General features: G+C 43.6%; 1 protein-coding gene across 1 annotated transcript; it reads right to left on the bottom strand.

Moving 5' to 3' along the window:
• Window positions 1-8,674: 8,674 nt before the first annotated feature.
• Window positions 8,675-20,986, bottom strand: MSL1 (MSL complex subunit 1). The gene is made up of 8 exons (XM_030220563.1): window positions 19,976-20,986; window positions 17,145-17,368; window positions 15,526-15,902; window positions 11,981-12,045; window positions 11,796-11,863; window positions 11,408-11,532; window positions 11,216-11,288; window positions 8,675-10,357 (listed from the first exon to the last, which is right to left on the bottom strand). Exons 1-8 carry the CDS (start codon window positions 20,525-20,527, stop codon window positions 10,267-10,269), a joined length of 1,575 nt encoding a protein of 524 aa, XP_030076423.1. The 5' UTR covers window positions 20,528-20,986; the 3' UTR covers window positions 8,675-10,266.
• Window positions 20,987-21,273: the final 287 nt, after the last annotated feature.

The following is a 21,273-nucleotide window of genomic DNA, read 5'->3' as shown; positions in this document are numbered from 1 at the left end:
TCCTTCTCGCCCAGCGTCTTACTGATGGTTTTGTAGCCCATTCCAGCCTTGTGCAGGTGTATGATCTTGTCCCTGACATCCTTAGACAGCTCCTTGCTCTTGGCCATTTTGTAGAGGTTAGAGTCTGACTGATTCACTGAGTCTGTGGACAGGTGGCTTTCATACAGGTGACCATTGCCGACAGCTGTCTGTCATGCAGGTAATGAGTTGATTTGGAGCATCTACCTGGTCTGTAGGGGCCAGATCTCTTACTGGTTGGTGGGGGATCAAATACTTATTTCCCTCTGCAGAATGCAAATAAATTCATATACTTTCCACAATGTGATTTTCCGGATTTAATTTGTGATGTGCTATCTCTCACTGTTACCAATAACCTACCCTTCAATTATGGGCTGCTCATGTCTTTGTCAGTGGGCACACTTACAAAATCAGCAAGGGATCAAATACTTATTTCCCCCACTGTATATATAAAAGGCACCTCCAACGTTCCAATGACGCCTCAAGCTGGAAACTTGAGATGCCAGAGATATCCAGTTTGGCCTGCAGTCAGTGTAGCTCCGCCCTTGTGTCAAAACATGATGACATAGAGGGCGGGGCAGGGAAGGCACAACGCACGAGTTCCACAGATTCTGTGACAGCAGCGGGGAGTCCCACACATTCAGTGACAGCAGCAGGGAGAGCGCTGCGAACATTAATCACAAACTCGCAATCAAGTGACTGAGGGAGGGAGGGAGGGAGGGAGAGGGGGTGTGGAAATCGGAAGGGCGGGACGGAGGGGGGGGTCTGGAACTCGGGAGGGAGGATGGTGGGGGGGGATTACCTTGCTAGCGCCCGTTTCATTTTTATCCGAAACGGGCATTTCTCACTAGTTGTTAAATGAATTTCCTGAGAAGAGGGTAGAGATTTGGTTGAAGAGTACAGCCAGGTTAATGACCAAAGATATTCTAGTGCTAAAAACCATATATAATTTTATGAACAAATCTCCAGACCAGCATTCCCACATTGTACTTAGAGAAGGAGTGTAATAGATGCATGAGCACTGGCCTGCCAGCATCCACTGGAAGAGAGAGTAATTGTGCCTACAAAGACTCACTACTACTACTAATCATTTCTATAGCACTACTAGACCTATGCAATGCTATACACATTATATGCAGGTACTTTTTCTGTCCCTAGAGGGCTCATAGTCTAAGTTTTTGTACCTGGGGTGATGGAGGGTTAGGTGACTTACCCAAGGTCACAAGGAGCTGCAGTGGGAATTGAACCCAGGTCAGCAGATCAAGGCCCACTGCACTAACTATTAGGCTACTCCTGATCAAGTGAGCTAGCCAGCCCTTTGGAACTTACTGAGGTCTGAGGTAATCATCTCCTTGAATTGGTATCTTGAAGACCACTAGGCCTTATTAGGGCTTTTTTTTTTTTTACATTTGTACCCGCTCTTTCCCACTCATGGCAGGCTCAATGCGGCTTACATATTGTATACAGGTACTTATTTGTACCTGGGGCAATGGAGGGTTAAGTGACTTGTCCAGAGTCACAAGGAGCTGCAGTGGGAATCAAACTCAGTTCCCCAGGATCAGAGTCCGCTGCATTAACTACTAGGCTACTCGTCCACTAGCAACATTCCATGTAGAAGCCTGCCCTTGTAGATCAGCAACGTGGCCGTGCAGGCTTCTGTTTCTGTGAGTCTGACGTCCTGCACATACGTTCAGGACATCAGACTCACAGAAACAGAAGCCTGTGCGGCCGCATTACTGATCTGCAAGGGCAGGCTTCTACATGGAATGTTGCTAGTGAAATGGCAACATTCCATGTAGAATCTTCAATAGTAGCAACAGAATCTTAATAGTAGCAACATTCCATGTAGAATCTCCAATAGTATCTATTTTATTTTTGTTACATTTGTACCCCGCGCTTTCCCACTCATGGCAGGCTCAATGCGGCTTACATGGGGCAATGGAGGGTTAAGTGACTTGCCTAGAGTCACAAGGAGCTGCCTGTGCCTGAAGTGGGAATCAAACTCAGTTCCTCAGTTCCCCAGGACCAAAGTCCACTACCATAACCACTAGGCCACTCCTCTTAATAGAAAAAAAAAATCATTAGAAGACAGAAAGCCTGATTCTATCACAACAAAAGATTATCTTCAGAAGGGGGAGAGTGTTGGGCACAGAGATATACTTTTGTTAAGGAACTGTGTGAATTTCCAGTGATTTGCTATGATGGATATTGCAGGTGCATAGAAAAAAGATGCATGTGCCAGATAGAGTAAAACAGGAGACATACCTTATGTAAATGACCTGGCTTACAGTACAGTCCTATCATAAAGGTAAAAACTGATTTGGAACAGCATTAGTTTCCCATAGGTTGACGTGAAAGGACATGACAGGTATATTGACCTCTTCTCGTTACCTCTTGACCAAACTTTACACACTACACATGCCTGAATTATATTATTTTATATATATCTACTGCCAATTTTAGTTGTACTAACGAGTATTTGTCATTAGTAAGGCTGATAACCAAGTGTTATATTACTAATCAGTATTATTTGTATGCACTAACGTGCAATGTATGTATTATCCTGGGCTGCACTTATGGAAATAACAGTTTTGTAACACTATATAAGGTGCAGCTTGCAGCACACAGCTATGTACTTTAGAGAGAGAATCTGATTTTTTTATCCCCGGCCTCTCGGTGCTGCTACAATAAACACTTCTCTGTAATGTTGTCCCGAGACCTAAGACATGCTACCCTATGAGTTTTGAAAAGAAGGGAGAACGTAGTTTTTAAATGATGACTTAATTTTTATATATTTATTTATTTTGAAGGAAATTCATTCAAGGCGGTGTACAGTAAGAATAAATCAAACATGAGCAATAGGCAAGTACAGCAGTAAAATTATTTAAATAACAATACAAAGTATGGCATAGTACACTACTTACAATGTCAACACAATACGTAATAGAACATTTTAATTGACTTTATTTAAGAAACAAGGATATCCAATACCCATATCGCCCATAGAAAAAATAACTGCCCCCTAAGTTAATCAACAAATTGACCAATTTAATTGATAATTAGATTCAGCTGACTGAGCACAGCCAGGTTTGATTTCAGCCAGCCCTGTTGAATCTGAACCTTACCGTGAAAGTGTAGTCACCATCAGGGGTGTAATGAGCATTGGATTTTTAGGGGGCCCCAGAGTGGATGGGGAGGGCAATGCATTTCTTCTACCCCCACCCCATTACATAACTGAGCGTGTGTGAGGAGTGCTGATGTCTTGGCAGGAAGGGAGGCAGCTGACTTCTTCCCTATTGAGGCAGCACTGGGACAGTCCTGGCAGTGGATTTATCAGCTTGCTGTCAAAAGGTACTTTAGTTGTAGAGGGGGTCTGAGCCAAAAGTGGGGGGTGCATGCCTCCAGTTCCACCGTGACTACCCCACTGGCCACCACAAAGTTTCTACAAGAATGCTATGCCATGATCAAAGGAATTTCCAAAAAAAGATGAGAAAAAAAGTGTCAAAATATTTTATCAGTCTGGAAAGCGTTACAAAGCCATTTCTGAAGTTCTGGGATGCCACCAAACAACAGTAAGAACCATTATCCCCAGATGGAGAAAACTTGGAATGATGGCGAATCTCCCCAGGAGTGGATGGCCTGCCAAAATTATTCCAAGGGGACAGTGACAACTCATCTGGGAAGTCACAAAACATCCCAAAAGAACATCCAAAGAACTGCAGGCCTCTCTATTCTCAGCAAAGGTCAAAGTACCTTCAAAGTTCACTCTCATGGATCTTCCTCCACCCCCATCCCCTTATCTGTTGGTATTCCCCAGGGATCTGTCCCTGGACCCCTTCTCTTCTCAACCTACACCTCTTCCCTGGGCTCCCTGATCTTATCTCATGGTTTCCAGTATCATCTCTATGCTGATGACATCCAACTGTATCTCTCCACACCAGACATCACCGCGGAGACCCAGGCAAAGGTATCGGCCTGCTTATCCGACATTGCTGCCTGGATGTCCAACCGCCACCTGAAACTGAACATGTCCAAGACCGAGCTTATCGTCTTTCCACCAAAACCCACTTCTCCTCTTCCTCCACTTTCTATCTCAGTTGATAACATCCTCATCCTCCCCGTCTCATCTGCCCGCAACCTCAGAGTCATCTTTGACTCCTCTCTCTCCTTCTCTGCGCATATCCAGCAGATAGCCAAGACCTGTTGCTTCTTCCTGTTTAACATCAGCAAAATTCGCCCTTTCCTCTCTGAACACACCACCTGAACTCTCATCCACGCTCTCATTACCTCTCGCCTGGACTACTGCAACTTACTCCTCACCAGCCTCCCACTTAGCCATCTATCCCCCTTCAATCTGTTCAGAACTCTGCTGCACGTCTCATATTCCGCCAGAACTGATATACTCATATCACCCCTCTCCTCAGGTCACTTCACTGGCTTCCGATCAGATACCACATTCAATTCAAGCTTCTCCTTCTTACCTACAAATGCACTCAGTCTGCTGCCCCTCACTATCTTTCTACCCTCATCTCCCCTTACGTTCCCGCCCATAACCTCCGTTCACAGGATAAATCCCTCCTCTCAGTACCCTTCTCCACCACCGCCAACTCCAGGCTCCGCTCATTCTGCCTCGCCTCACCCTATGCTTGTAACAACCTTCCTGAGCCCTTACGCCAAGCCCCCTCCCTGCCCGTCTTCAAGTCTTTGCTTAAAGCCCACCTCTTCAATGCTGCGTTCGGCACCTAACTCTTACCGTTCAGTGAATCCAGACTGCCCCAATTTGACTGCCCCTATCAGACTGACCGTTCACTTGTCTATTAGATTGTAAGCTCTTTGAGCAGGGACTGTCTCTCTTTGTTAAATTGTACAGCGCTGCGTAACCCTAGTAGCGCTCTAGAAATGTTAAGCAGTAGTAGTGTTCACAACTCCACAATAAGACTGGGCAAAAGTGGGATTAATGGGAGAGCAGCAAGGCCGAAACTGTTGCTATCCAAGAGTAACATTAATGCTCATCTTACGTTTGCAGAAACACCCTGTGTGATCCCCAAACCTTTTGGGATAATGTTCTATGGACAGACAAATCAAAAGTGGAACTCTTTCAACAAACCAGATTCTATTATGTCTGGTGTAAAGAAATTACAGAATTCCACAATAAGAACATCACACCAAGAGTCAAAACATATTGGTGCTAGTATGAGAATGCTTTGCTGCCTCATGATCTAGGAAACAAGGTCTTTTCTTTTTTTCTATTTAGTATTTTTTTGCAGGTTTTGTGCGCTAATAATGCCCTTTAAAAGCCCTTAAAAACCAAATGGGTTATTTGCACTTAGCATGCTTTAGATAAATGAATAAGTATAGTGCATGTGCGCATACAAGTTTTTTAGACTTGCAATTTGTGTGAGGTACATGCACGTGCACATTATTCCCCAGATTCTTTATAGCGTGACATAAGTTGTGCACGCAAATCTGGCTGTATTCTGGATTTGTGAAGGCAACTTAACAAGACAGTCAGTGCCAATAATTGCCAATTAAGACACTAATTTGCATTAATTAGAATTTACACACACAATTGTCTTCTAACATGATGTGCGTAAATTGTAAGTTGCATAGTTGAAAAGGGGGCATAGCCATGGGCATTTCTAAAATCTATGTGCATTGTGATAGAATACACCCAGTCTGCACCTAATTTAGGCATCAATAACTGCCCATGACTAAATTTAGTCATGCAGATGGACACTCGGCATATTCTAAACCTAACTTAGGCGTATTTTTTGTCAGTGCAATCTATAGAATCTAGTCCTATATGCACAAATATAGAGTAGTTGGTTCAGAAAATTAATCTGAATGATAATAGTATGTCATGTGTGCTGCTGCCAGGTCCCTCAGAATATCCCAGACCAAATCTAGCACACTTACCAGGGCACCTGAGGGCTTCTAACTTCCCCTTTTTCATCAGCAAATAGTGTTGTCTTGCCTGCAGCCACCTGGACTGCCTTCTCCAAAGTTAGAAGCCAGGATTGTTGCAGTGCCAGATAGCTTTGACCCTTATCTCAGACTAGGACCTGTTGGTTCTCCACTAGGAATACTATCATCATATTTAGCTGTCCCAGACCGCAGCTCCCTTCTGAGCTTATCAGGTTCATTTTTAGTGGTAAATAAGGGGACTCTAGCTACATTCCCTGCTAGAGAAATTAAGGAAGTCACCTGGCTCTGGCTCCTATCATTATCCCATGAGAAAGTAGCCTTTAGATACTGAGCTAATGGAGGTCACGTTGAGTCTGAGCCCAAGATACAACATACATATCTATTGTTCTGAAGAGAAGGTTGCTAGGCTGTATAGAGAGAGGTGTGACCAGCAGAAGAAAGGAGGTTTTAATGCCCCTGTATAAGACGTTGGTGAGGCCCCACCTGGAGTATTGTGTTCAGTTTTGGAGGCCGTACCTTGCGAAGGATGTTAAAAAAATGGAAGCGGTACAAAGAAAAGCTACGAGGATGGTATGGGAGTTGCGTTCCAAGATGTATGAAGAGAGACTTGCTGACCTGAACATGTATACTCTGGAGGAAAGGCGGAACAGGGGTGATATGATACAGACGTTCAAATATTTGAAAGGTATTAATCCGCAAACAAATCTTTTCCGGAGATGGGAAGGCGGTAGAACGAGAGGACATGAAATGAGATTGAAGGGGGGCAGACTCAGGAAAGATGTCAGGAAGTATTTCTTCACGGAGAGGGTGGTGAACGCTTGGAATGCCCTCCCGCGGGAGGTGGTGGACATGAAAACGGTAACGGAATTCAAACATGCGTGGGATAGGCATAAAGGAATCCTGTGCAGAAGGAATGGATCCACAGAAGCTTAGCTGAAATTGGGTGGCGGGGGGAAGAGGGTTTGGTGGTTGAGAGGCTATGATAGGGGAGGGCAGACTTATACGGGGTCTGTGCCAGAGCCGGTGATGGGAGGCGGGACTGGTGGTTGGGAGGCGGGAAATACTGCTGGACAGACTTATACGGTCTGTGCCCTGAAAAAGACAGGTACAAATCAAGGTAAGGTATACACATATGAGTTTATCGTGGGCAGACTAGATGGACCGTGCAGGTCTTTTTCTGCCGTCATCTACTATGTTACTAAGACTTGCAAAAAGGACCATTTCCAGGGAGGACATGAACATGGGAGATCTGGACACAGAGCGAGGCCTTGAACCTTTGATGTTCAGGACCACAAGGCCTCCCCTATACTCCATAAACTAGGAAGGACAAATTTGGACGTATCTAGTGGTGACCCTTGGAGAGAATGTCCATTTATTCATGTGGAGAATTAAGTGATCTGCGATTTTTGCATGGGGGGGGGGGGGGACCCCAAAACAGGTAGACACAGAGTTCAAAATCCTGTGGCTCATCATCAGCCTAACACTGCCCCCAAAGCCTAGTTAGGAAGAATGGAGGTTCTGCTAAGATGTGTCCAACCAGAGTGAAAAAAAAAAAAACCTTATGTTCCCCCGAAGAAGTAAAGCCAGAGCACAGCAGTTTGCAACAAAGAGGGGCCTACCACAATCAAACCTTCTGTCCAGGACTACTTCCCTGAGGAAAGGTGGGGGCTACCCAAATAGCATTGCTCTGGGCCTCTGTGGACTGGCTTCTGCCAATCCTAGCCCCTAAGGAGGAGATAAATCAGTTCTAAAGGACTGCTCCTCCAGCATGCCCAGGACAGTCTATATACTCCACTGGGAATTTGGACCCACAGCCTTCCCAGAAGTGGCTTACCCATAGTTGCTGCACCAAACCATATATCTGCATCTGCTGGAACCAGAGAAATACTGGTGAGCTGAAAGTAGCACCAGTTCCCTGTAAAGGGGGTGAAGTCAGCTCTGAGCTGCCTTTTCTTTGGCACCAGCTGCCCTCAGGGAGACATTACCCACTTCTCTAGCATAGATGAAAAGGAAATTAATTTGAGGAGGGGTTGGAACAATCAAAGCACTAAACAGGAACCTCCTCTGATTTGCCAGACTCATTTTGATATATAACTGTGAACTTTACCAACCAAAATCGACATTTAAATTTTATTTTTTATAACACACCAGGCGCTTTGACATTCAGGCATATATTCAAATGTATGAAAATAAATTAGAGCAGGCAGCATTTTTCACTCTGGCTCCAACCTTACAGAGCTCAGTGCCTGCTTCAAAAGAGTCCTCCAACTTTATTTCATTTGGTTTCTGGCAGCACAGATGGTGCAGTTTCCTAAGTGCCGCAGGTGGGCAGCTGTATCTGTACAAGTGGGCAGCAGCTGCAAATATAAGCTAAGTGCTTCTTTTAGACCTCTCTTATGTGGGTTGAGAATGTATTCTCATGGTTGTTTATGATTAAAAATTTATTAAGAAAAACACATTGCTGAAGAGTAAATGAAGCACATTGAGACCTGGAGGTTGAGGGCTTGAAATAGGATGAATCATAAGAGGCCCAAGAACCTGTTTGAAGGTCCATTCTAATATTCTGCTACTCTATGTGTGTGTAAAAAAGTACATTAAAAGTGTATAATATAGTGTTTGGAGAGGGTGTATTCTGTTACCCCAAAATTCTTTTGTTTGTATCATTTAATGATTAATACCCCACTTGCACAATTAAACCTAAATTCAAGAAAAAAAAAATCCAAAACCAAAATTAACAGCCAGAAGTTTATTTACAAATGAACTTTGTATTTTTAATAAGATATTTACAAGACCAATTTTACACATTAGAAATGGTATCAAAAGTAGGCATTACAAACACAGACACCCACATGTGAAGTGGTCTTCATACCGGGGAGCACGGAAAGCTTTTCTTGCACATTAGCGTTTAGGAAGAGTAAAGCAGTGTTTAAGGAGCAACTGCTATTTCCTCTAGATGTAAATCAGTAAGTGGGCAATCGATATCACCTGCTCTGCTGAGTAACACAACATTATTTTAAAACTATCCTTGTGCTTCCAAATTACAGCTGAAATGTAAATGGCCTCAACTGTTTAAAAACAAGCCATTTTCTTAAAACATATCCAAACTGGACTCTTTGCAATCTACAAAGTTTCTACTGCATACAAGAGAAGAATTGCACTGAAAAGCTGTACACATGCTGTCCAGCTCCTATGGCTAATTCTCATGATTAGTCCTTTTGTAGATTAGTAACCTTTTTTGGTGGCCCATCCACAATGTGTTAACAGCACAGAAAGAGATCCCCACTGATAATACCCAGCCAGATTCCAAGATCAAAATTACATATGTACCCTTTGATTGCTTTGTACCACATGCTGACTTCAGTTTGAGGAAATGGCAGAAAGGTTTCTTTATGAGATAATGGAGCAGGGCTTTCAGCTAAGGAGAAAGGTACTTTTCTACCCTATTACTGTTCAAGTGTTCTTTCTAAATCCAACCACACTGATATAAAACTGAATGAATTTGCACCAATATGATGGATTTAAGACAAAGCCAGCAGAGGATGGTGAGAGCTAGGTTGCCAGGTTAATAGGATATAGGACAAAAAAACCCTCTAAATTATTTCAGTGTTGGTATGCTCTGATGGTCAGTGCAACCATAGACAGCAGCAGGTGTATGCTTCCCAAAAGTTAACATATGGTATAATCAAAGAACAAAAAAAGGGGGGGAAGATCTAAATATTTATTTTTAGAACTGGCCTTTGGCAATTCTTCCTAGAAGAATTTTACATGACAAGTTTTCTATGCCATCAATCGGATTTCCCTGCATCATTTTGAGGTGGGGTTCTCTCATTTTCTGTGTTAAGAAAAAATGCAGAGTCTTCTCTGGGACAGAATCTAAACCACCATTCCCACCTCTTTTCCACACTGGGGCTGGAAGTAAGAAACTATCACCAAATGTACTGAGGGGAGGCAGAGGAAAGCACGTCTCAAATTTAAATAAACTAAAAATAAAAAATCTGGAAAAAAAAAAGTTAAAGAAGGTATTAAGTCCCCTCCAAGTGTTTAACTCATAAGGATTAAATAACGCTGCCATCCCATCCATGGTGTATGACCTCTAAGCCACAGGACCAGCTTTTCTACTCCTCAGTTTCCTGCCCTGTAGATCTGAAAGCTTGCTACAGTAACAATTTAGCCAAGGAAAGGAATACTGTACAGAAAAGGAATCAGTATGAAAGAAGAAATACAGAATTATAGGGGGACCATTTATCTGTGCACAACAAGAATATACACGCGGAGACACAGGATCTCCCCCCCACCCCCCCTGTCCTTCTCAATCAAATGCTGCTACTTTCTACAAGTTCGGTGAGGGGTTTGCTTCTTCTGCATCTCCAGCCTGCAGCGACTGCGTTCATCCAGCCATGGCAGTTCAAAGTTCCTGTAAAAAAGAAATGAGAGGTGGCAATGAAGTTCAGTAGTTATAGCACATTGCTGTTAACCTGCAGGTAGCACCCCCCTCCCCCACATATACTAAGTTAACTTTGTCTTCAGCAAGCCACGCCTCTTAACCTTTATCAACGCTGGGTCAAAAATAGATTTCTCAATGCTGTAAACACCAGGGCTATCAGAGATTCATGTTGATTGTGTATAGCACAAACAGCAAGATTACTTGGTCTTTGCTACCACCTGAAGTTAAAGAGTTTTGGGGGGAGATTCTGGATTAATTCCCAGAGTACTCTATATTTCAGAATGATACAACACTTGCATCTTAAAATGGCTTGCTTCTTCTCTACTTTTTTCCTCATTCCTTCTGGTAGTATAAAGACACATGCATCATAAGACAGCTGTTCAGACTGTAAAGATGTTCTACCACAATAGTCCCCTGTCCCTAATCCATTCACCCACCTTAACAAAAGCAGTGCTCAGGCAGTAGCAATACAGGAAAAGGAATCCACCATCTGTCAGAGTCAGTCCTACATATGATGTGAAAATGGTACACTCAGCCTGAGGAGGAAGGGAAGGAGGATGGCTGCTATTTTATTAGCCCCTAGTGGACTAGGAGATGGAGCCCCCTCTAGTCCTAGAGCAAGCAGAGGACCCACTAAGCCAAAGTATGCTATCTAAGGAGAGATTTGCCAGAAATAGAGAAGTATAAAATAGAGAGCGGAAGGGAACACTGTAATAGTGATCCTTTGTGAGAGCTACCAAAAATATTCACTTCTGTAAAACAGTTACTATTAGTACATCCTCTATAGAGTGCTGTCATTAGGGTTTGTTGACAAACATTTATACTCACTGTGGGGTTAGTTTTGGTAATGGTCTTCCAAATGCTACAACAGGCAAGAAGGGGGTAATCACCAAAGATTCAACTACAGAGAGAAACACAGGTGCATTAAGTATAGAAGGTCTTATACATTTCCATGCTGAACAGCAGCTGGCTGGTCTCCTGACATCAGCTTTCTACAGGTATGGGCATTTCAAAACTTACCATCATCAGGCTCAGGGAAAAATGAGGTAATCTCTGGCTCAGATTCCTGGATTCCTTTCCTTTTATACATTCGGAGCTGCAATCGCTGTAAAATCCGCTGCTCCCTGATCCTCTGTATATCCCATCTGCAAACCAGAAAGTCAGCATTAGGAAAGTCCTCTAACAGGCATAACATGGCCTTGGCTGGGCTCATCTCCCTTACATTCAAGATGGACTCCCCCGATCTCAAAATCTCATACAAAACTCTGGACATATCCGTCACCTGAGGCCCAAAAATAAGGCATCCAGATCCTTATGCCATGTAGAGGAAGCTGTCGGCTCCTACTAAAGCTTGCGGTAAAAGCATGCCCACCACCGCCTGTTCTCTTGTACAAAATTCTACCCTCACCTTTTCCTTCTTTTCTCATCCAGCTCCAGTTTTGAATGCCGTTTGAAAAACACACCGTCTTCCAAGTTCTGTGAAGGGGAAAACTGAGTTAGACCAATTATACAATAAAGAAACAATGGGCCAGCTTCTACCTTTTTCCTTAGGAGCTCACTGCAACACTAACACTTTTCTCACCACCTACATACCTCTGGGACATCAGAAAGATCGATGTCTTTCAAAGGTTCAACTGGTAGCTCCCGCCATGAAGGAACTAAAAAAGAGAAGTATATTTATAAACATATTTACATACATGGTTTTGGCTCTTGGGGAAAAGGAACATTGTTCTGGAGGACAAGAACAATAGGGGCCTGGAGTATGGATAATTTTCTTGCAGTTCTGCAAGCAATTTCCTGGAAACCCCCATAAACAAAAAATGTGAGAAAACCAGTAAGTACACCAAATTCCCCAAGTCCCGAAAGTCCAGCTGGTAAAACAAAACAATGCTGGTTCAGTCTGTTCTATTACTCCAGCATTACTTCTACCAAGTGCAGGGAAATCTTAAGTAATTTTGTTCCACTATTTCTTGCTGGTCTACTATAAAATTGTAAGATGGAACCTGAATTTCTTCAGTTAGCTCTGAAGTATCTCCAGAGTTATTTTCAACTAGTAAACGCAGCAAGACTCAAGTGTCTTGGAAGAATAGGGAATACAATCCAAAGGGGAATATTCTCTAAACTAAGAGCTTAGGAACATTTTTGTGTATTATATATGCACATATAACATGCAAGCGAAAATGTTTTCCCTTGGACTATGGATATAGATAACTAATCGACAAATCAGAGGCAATACACCCATTTTTAACATGTTGCTGAAGCATTTCTAATGCCCCTCAATAGTTAAAACATACAACATGCAGTTAGCACTCAGCAATCTAGAGCCCTTTCAGTGAGCAGCAAGTTATCTGTGTTCACACAGTTTTTACACTCTCACTTTGTGAGATGACAAGCACAAGGCTGACCTCCCACCGCCCAATATATCCGATGAAAATCTGTACAAACAAGTTTAAAAACATTCCTTCAGTTTTGTTTTACAGGCTTAGGGTTTGTAACAAAATTTCTTTTCAGTAAGGATGCTCTCCCGCTCCTAAGGATTTCTAGGCAGGTCTGGCACAGTATGGACACAGAAGCATAATTGCCAGCTTCTAATCCGGCCCTACCAACTTCATGCTACCTTTAGCAAACCTCTATCACTGGTTTGCCCAGTCACAGCTGCTTAATCAGTGCTCATGTCCCTTCTAACCCAGCACTGCCTACACAAGTTATATTTGAATCCCAACACTGTTCAAGTGAAAAGAAGAAATGAGAAGCGATCCAAAGCAGAAATGGCATGAAGGTTGTTGCCTGAACAAAAAAATAAAGCATATTCACTGTAGAGTACTTAAAACAAACATCTGGCTGGCTTTTCATAATAATTTAATTTTGTAGATTGACAAAAATCAGTTTTGTGTAAACAGAATATTAAAACTAAAGGAAGGAAGGGTGGTTTGTTGGATGTATTCCTATGAAAAATGAATACTTATGATATTTGATACTGTACTTTAATAAACATTATAATTTAAAAAAAACTAAAGAAAACTGTTTTTTAATTTAAAAACTAAGGGAGAAAAGTCATGAGAGATAAATTAATGGTACCACCATAAAGAAACAGTTTTTGTGAAAACAAAAGCGCTTGTGCTTAAGTAGGGGAAGCTTACTCCATCTTCCTGCATTAGACCATCTGTTGCAGCAGACAGACAGCTCTGCTTCCCTACTTAACCCTACTGTCTCCTAGCTTTCTTCTTAAATCTCCCCACCTTAGTACTTCTGGATCTGCTAGATGCAATAGCAAAATGGTTTGAAAAAAAAAAAAAAAAGAACGGCTCACAAGTATGAGTCAGTCAATCTGTTTTTAAGTGAACTTCTCAAAAATATAATTCATATTAAAAAAAACCCAACACAAAACTGAAAAACTGATTTTTGGTTGATGCTTAATGTGGTATTTGTAGTACACAATGGATTTTAAATATGCATATTCCTGGGCCCCAAGAAAGTGTGAAAATGTTCAAAATGCAGTTAACATACCATTTTATTTAAAGACAGTGGGTTCATGAGCAGCATGGATAATGGACCATGAGGTACTGTATACATCTTCAGTCAGATTCAGTACTTGCATAGCTAGGTTGAAATGCTGCCTGAGGGTGTACAGCCCTAAAACACAGGAAGTTAGCAAATGGCACCAACAACAGAGACTCAGAATTACAGAGTAAAAGTATCAACTTATTCTCTCTCTGAAGGTGAACTGCACTCAAACACCCTCTGGCGGCATTTAAAAGATAAAATGCTTTAAAGGGGGTCACTTTAAGATTACAATTACACTGCAATCACTTATGATAAGAATTTTGAAAACAATGCATTCTAAATACCAAACCTTAGTACATTTTTTAACCTGATAGCTATACTTTATTCCAAGTTGACTGCAGTACTGGAAACTTTGGTTACATTTTCAGAAGAGATGCAACATGCCTGCAGTAATATCAGAAACCAAAATTCCTATTGTTGCAGTGAATGATTTTTTTTGGTTTACAAAATTACAGTCTATGGTAAAAGATATTCAGGATTCATGTACAGTAACCATAAAGCAAGCAAAGTCATCCTTTAGAAGGGACCAGAGCCTAGGGGACACAAGTATTTCAAGATTCATTGCTGATGCCTTTGACCCAGTGACTTTGGGTCACTGTCATTTCACAATATACAGTACCTCATGGATAAGCACCGCACCTCACCTCACCTCCCCCCCTCCCCCCAGTTCTGATACAATCAGTTGCTTACTTGTTCTCACTATAGATTACCATCTTGAGAAATTTATAATAGCAGAACACATTTTACTTTTATCAATGGAAGAGATGGGCAAAAGCATTAAGGGGGCAGTTTAAACTTGCCTGCAATTAACATTTTATAAATAAGGAGATAAGCTAGAAAAGATAGCCAGCCAGCCTCTTTTCCATTCTGCATCTCCAGCAGGACATATCTAAACCAAGCCAATTAGCTTTCATTTTTATCTTGCAGAACTTTCATTTTTATCTTGTAGAATAACCTACCCTGGCATTTTACAATCCTGGTGGCCAGATATTCCACTGTTCTGCTCTGCAAACCACTCACTTTTCCATGTTCTGGTTTAATAAGTTAAAATAATATAAGTGATCACAGCACAATTCCCATATCTGAGATTCTGAAAGTGAGATCTGATGATTTTACTCGGGTTTCCAGAAACCCAAATCCAGATAAAAGTGACAAATGTCAAACTGGTCCTTTTTTTTTTTAAAATTTGCACTTAATTACATTCATTTATATTTTCCAGGTGGCAGGTTACATATTCCAAAAACCAGACTAGAAATCCAAAGGGTGACATCCAAACCCAAAAGAAAATCCTGTTACAAGCCTATTGGCAGTCAAAAATGATATGTGTTATGGCCCAGAGAAGCCTCCAACCCCCTCCCCCCCCCTGCTCTTATATGGTGGTAGTACAGTAACATTTAGTGTGTGGCTCGTGCATGTGACCAATGAATGAGAGGAAGGCACGGCGTGAACCAGACTGAATCCAGCTACCAAGATTGCACTGCTTTTCACAACATATCCGATTTCCAGAAGCAGTGTCTTCACATGACTAAGTACGTTCTGTTGAGCAACACAAGAGGGAGCTCTGGATTTCTTACTTGCAACACTCTCCTCCTTCTTCGGGGAGGGCTCTTGTAATGGTGATGGGGGAGGTTCATGCCAACAACACAGGTACATTTCGGTAGTTGCAAGGTAGGGAAGCTCTTCAACCTCACTGATGTATCCTTTGTCCTTGGGATGGGTGCTGTGCCCTTTAAGTGAGGTGGTTGATTTGAGTGGAGTGTCCACATGGGACTTGGTTCTCTCAGGAGTCTCTTTACTCCTCAGTTCCCGTTTACAAACAGTTTCAGGTAAAGAATAGCAGGGCTCATCTTTTACTGAAGAGTGCTTAATAGTTTTTGCTTTCAGCTTAGAAAAATCTGCTGCCAGTTTTTTGACTGGAGTTTTTCTTTCCAAGTTTCCACATACTAACTTCCTGTTGAAAAACCAAAGTGTAGAGTGTATTGAGCAACGTATAGAACAAAACAAGATTACATTACAAGATAGTAGCGTACTCATATTCCCTGCAATATAAGGACTTAAACCAGATTAATACTTATAACAGATGTGTGATAAACATCTCCTTCACCTCTGTATACTAAATTGAGATCTCTGCAGCCCAATGTGAAGGGCACCTGGGTTTGATTTCCAAGTCAAACTGGAAATGGACAAGCTGCTGAGGCACATGGCACCATAGACCCAGTAGAAGCTATTTCCAACTGAATTGGAAACCCAAAAAGGAGGATGCAATAGGCAGAACAAAAAGGATAATTTCTGCAACAGCACTCCTGACATAAGAAAGAAATTCAACCACACACTTTAAAAGCGCAAAAAAAGCATATCCTAGAACAGTGGTTCCTCAACCTGGTCCTGGAGGCGCCACAGCCAGTCAGATCTTCAGAATATCCACAATGAATATTCATGAGAGAGATTTGGATATTCTGAAAACCTGACTTGCTGGGATGCCTCCAGGACCAGTTTGGGGAACCACTGTTCTAGAACTCTTTAAATGTTTAGCAGTTCTCCTCAATTCCTGAATCCAATGAGTTATCCCTGTGCAATGTAATGAAAACTAACAACCCTTCCTTCCCCAAACTACTTGGCCAGGATTCTTGTCACCATCATAAAGCTAGGGGTACACAGGAGGATAATTGTTTTTAAGGTTTCCTTTGGGCTGGGAGAGGTCACAGGCTGATGCTTTACCACAAGCTAACTGTAATACTATTATTCATCACCTGCCAGATTATGTGTAACTTCTATTCCCTTTGGTACAAGATATTAAGTTTAGTTTATAATTTACCATACAGCTAATGCTAACTAACAAGTCTCAGTGGTTTATAATTAATTAAAACCAATGTCAGAAAGGAAAAGAACTACAAATATGATAAAACTATCCAACATATAAGCAATCTAAGCAATGGAACAGACTAAGAACAGGAGGAGATAGGTAAGAAGAGGGGAGGGGTTACTAAAAAGGACCTCGGGACAGTGTATTAGAACAGGTTTTCTAAAATTCAAAATGTATTTTACTGCACAAAAAGGCAAATCTCCTTTGAAACGTAATATTTCCTCATAATTTCAAGGGATGACAAAGATCTAAAAATGGTCTAAAACTGAGTTATCTAAATTCTGAAATGTTAGGCACATCACTATTCAAAATGAAAAGAGAATAGAAAACCTTTTGTGGCCCTTTCCACTTCGGCCACAGGCCAGAGATTTGGGTGCTGGAAGCTGGTGCATTTGAAAAGGCTCCTGCTGACAAGCAGTATGACATCTCTGAGAAACCTCTGTATCATTCTTGTCCTCTGTCTCATGCCCTTGACATAGTCTGTGTTTCTCTTTCACATTGTCCTTCTTGACTAGTTGCATCCTCCTTTCCATGCGCTCAATTCTGGCTAGAAGCTAAAATAGAAAAACAGGTCAATGGATCTGTCATAAGTATCCAATCAGCCCTCCTTATAAAAAGCTAAAGGGCAGCACCTCTGCAATTCAGGCATTTTGGATATACAGTGGGGGAAATAAGTATTTGATCCCTTGCTGATTTTGTAAGTTTGCCCACTGACAAAGACATGAGCAGCCCATAATTGAAGGGTAGGTTATTGGTAACAGTGAGAGATAGCACATCACAAATTAAATCCGGAAAATCACATTGTGGAAAGTATATGAATTTATTTGCATTCTGCAGAGGGAAATAAGTATTTGATCCCCCACCAACCAGTAAGAGATCTGGCCCCTACAGACCAGGTAGATGCTCCAAATCAACTCGTTACCTGCATGACAGACAGCTGTCGGCAATGGTCACCTGTATGAAAGACACCTGTCCACAGACTCAGTGAATCAGTCAGACTCTAACCTCTACAAAATGGCCAAGAGCAAGGAGCTGTCTAAGGATGTCAGGGACAAGATCATACACCTGCACAAGGCTGGAATGGGCTACAAAACCATCAGTAAGACGCTGGGCGAGAAGGAGACAACTGTTGGTGCCATAGTAAGAAAATGGAAGAAGTACAAAATGACTGTCAATCGACAAAGATCTGGGGCTCCACGCAAAATCTCACCTCGTGGGGTATCCTTGATCATGAGGAAGGTTAGAAATCAGCCTACAACTACAAGGGGGGAACTTGTCAATTATCTCAAGGCAGCTGGGACCACTGTCACCACGAAAACCATTGGTAACACATTACGACATAACGGATTGCAATCCTGCAGTGCCCGCAAGGTCCCCCTGCTCCGGAAGGCACATGTGACGGCCCGTCTGAAGTTTGCCAGTGAACACCTGGATGATGCCGAGAGTGATTGGGAGAAGGTGCTGTGGTCAGATGAGACAAAAATTGAGCTCTTTGGCATGAACTCAACTCGCCGTGTTTGGAGGAAGAGAAATGCTGCCTATGACCCAAAGAACACCGTCCCCACTGTCAAGCATGGAGGTGGAAATGTTATGTTTTGGGGGTGTTTCTCTGCTAAGGGCACAGGACTACTTCACCGCATCAATGGGAGAATGGATGGGGCCATGTACCGTACAATTCTGAGTGACAACCTCCTTCCCTCCGCCAGGGCCTTAAAAATGGGTCGTGGCTGGGTCTTCCAGCACGACAATGACCCAAAACATACAGCCAAGGCAACAAAGGAGTGGCTCAGGAAGAAGCACATTAGGGTCATGGAGTGGCCTAGCCAGTCACCAGACCTTAATCCCATTGAAAACTTATGGAGGGAGCTGAAGCTGCGAGTTGCCAAGCGACAGCCCAGAACTCTTAATGATTTAGAGATGATCTGCAAAGAGGAGTGGACCAAAATTCCTCCTGACATGTGTGCAAACCTCATCATCAACTACAGAAGACGTCTGACCGCTGTGCTTGCCAACAAGGGTTTTGCCACCAAGTATTAGGTCTTGTTTGCCAGAGGGATTAAATACTTATTTCCCTCTGCAGAATGCAAATAAATTCATATACTTTCCACAATGTGATTTTCCGGATTTAATTTGTGATGTGCTATCTCTCACTGTTACCAATAACCTACCCTTCAATTATGGGCTGCTCATGTCTTTGTCAGTGGGCAAACTTACAAAATCAGCAAGGGATCAAATACTTATTTCCCCCACTGTAAGTCTGTAAACTGGGTGCTGGAAGTGTGTGTGTCGGGGGGGGGGGGGGGGGGGGGGGGAGAGAGAGATGGTGAGAAAAAGTGTCACTCTGTATCTACTATCAAGAAGAGATAGTAATATGGGGAATTGACACCAGATTTTGGAAGTAAAAATATCACAATTTGAAAGATGCCCAAAATGTGATATTTTTTGGAAATCACACATACAACCTAAATTATAAGTTTAAAAATTTTCATAAACAAAATCTGGTTTAATACTTCATAAGCACCACTTGGTAGATAGATAAGTGATGTAAATTGGAAATCAGCTAATGGAAAAACAAAAACAAAACAAATGTTTAAAAAAAAGTACATCCTACTATAGTAATAATATATCTTTTATAACAGTTGAAGTATCGTGCACCATTCTCTCTGCTTCTCCAAACTACCAATCCCACCATACACTGGGACCAAAATACCCACAGTTCAACATTTACACCACCATGTTAAATAACTCCCATAACACAATAAAAATGCTGCAGGGGACTTCCCTTCGAATCTCATTTCTCACCCTACCCCATCTTTTCAGTAAAAATTAATTTAATAAAGGAGTAGCACTAGGTCACCTCCATAAGCAGAAAGGGAACACAGCAGTCCCCATACTCAGCTCATTTGTAACCATGTAGCACACTTTGCACAGTGCCTGGGCAAGCTGTTTGCATGGGAAAGCAAGGCAATAACGAGGGAACGCTGTGCAAGTGGGCTGGAAGCTTAGATCCGGACCAATCGAATAGCTAGATCCAGTCCCACTTTTGCCTCCAGCACACGAAGGTTTGTGCTTGTCACATGAAAGGGCAACCAAGGCATGCAAAGGAGTGGCCGCGGGACCGAATCGGGGGCAGTTGTAAACCCCACTCCTATCCCACGTACCGTGTCCCGCTCGGCCTGCAGCTCCCCGATCTCCTTTTCTTTCGCCTGCAGTTGTTGTTGCTGCTGTTCGATGAGGTCCAGCTGCAGCAGAACGATCTGCTTCAAGCACACAGCTTGGTTGCCCGCGCCACCTCCACCACTGCCCCCGGGGCTCTTCCGCACCTGCTTCCATTTGCCCTCGGCCGATACCTGCACCGAGTCCAGGCCCTGCTGACCAGTGGCCGCTGTGGTGGCCGCACCGGCTCCAGTCACCACTGCTGCCGCTCCTCCTCCCGCCGACTCCTTGGCGGCTAGGGCGCCTGCCTGAGAGCCAATCCTTCCGAAGACGTCGGGGCCGGGAACGGGGAGCAGGCCTCCCCATCCCTCCCGCCCTTCCTTCAACCGGCGGCGAATGGGCTTGCGAGCGGTGGCCGTGGCGGCTTGCCCGTCCTCGGGGGAACTCTGGAGCTCAGGCCCGTCTTCCAACTCCACCTCCGAATCCTGCTGCTCCGGCTCCAACTCCAACCTTAATGCCGGAGCCGCCACCTTGAACGCCGTGGATCTCATGGCCATGGTCCCGGCTGTTATCTCACTCACAGTCTGAGGCTGGTCCCGGCCGGAGGCCGCGGTGGTGCGGCATGGCAGCCAGATGGCTCCCAGGCCGTGCTCCGCTTACCACCAGGCCGGGACCGCCGCCGCCGCCAGCACAACCTCCAGTGTTGTCATTCCCCGCGCGGGGGCCGCACCTCAGGCAGACGGGAGGGGGTGGAGTTGGGAGTTTCTGTCACAATTTTTAATTTACAACCGTCTCGAACCGCGAAATAACTGCGCCCGAGACTTTCTTTTAGCCTTCGGTGGATTGCAGTTGGGTTCTCCGGTTCGGTACGCGCGTCGCTTTCTCTCTTCAATGACGCGGAGCCTTACACGCCGCCATTTTTTTCCCTCTCTCGGAGACGGTCGGTAGCGCTAGCGGAGCCGCACTGAGGAGGAGGCAACAAACCACACACACTGCCCGAGCGCCTGCGCAGTTGGCGCGCGAACCACGTGCTTGCGTAGTCGCCGCCGTGCGCGTCCAAGCGTCTGCGCAATAGGCGCCGCGAGCCGTCACTATCCAAGTAGTTCCACCCCCCTTGAGCGTGCGCAGTCATCGCCACCCTTGTACGAGCCAGGGTGTGACTGTGTGAGCGCGAGAGTATTAAATCTGTTCTGCTCCTGCGGGACGGGGTTTAGCTATGACAATAAATACAGACAGAATTAAGGCTGGCTCAGCTCAAAGCCGGAAACTGAAGGCCAAAGAGTGAGGTTTTTCTCACAGGGCC

Source organism: Microcaecilia unicolor, chromosome 12 (genome assembly GCF_901765095.1).
Source record: "Microcaecilia unicolor chromosome 12, aMicUni1.1, whole genome shotgun sequence".
Lineage (NCBI taxonomy): Eukaryota > Metazoa > Chordata > Amphibia > Gymnophiona > Siphonopidae > Microcaecilia > Microcaecilia unicolor.
Note: the sequence above shows the minus strand (reverse complement) of the source record. Positions and strands in the feature narration are given on the sequence as shown.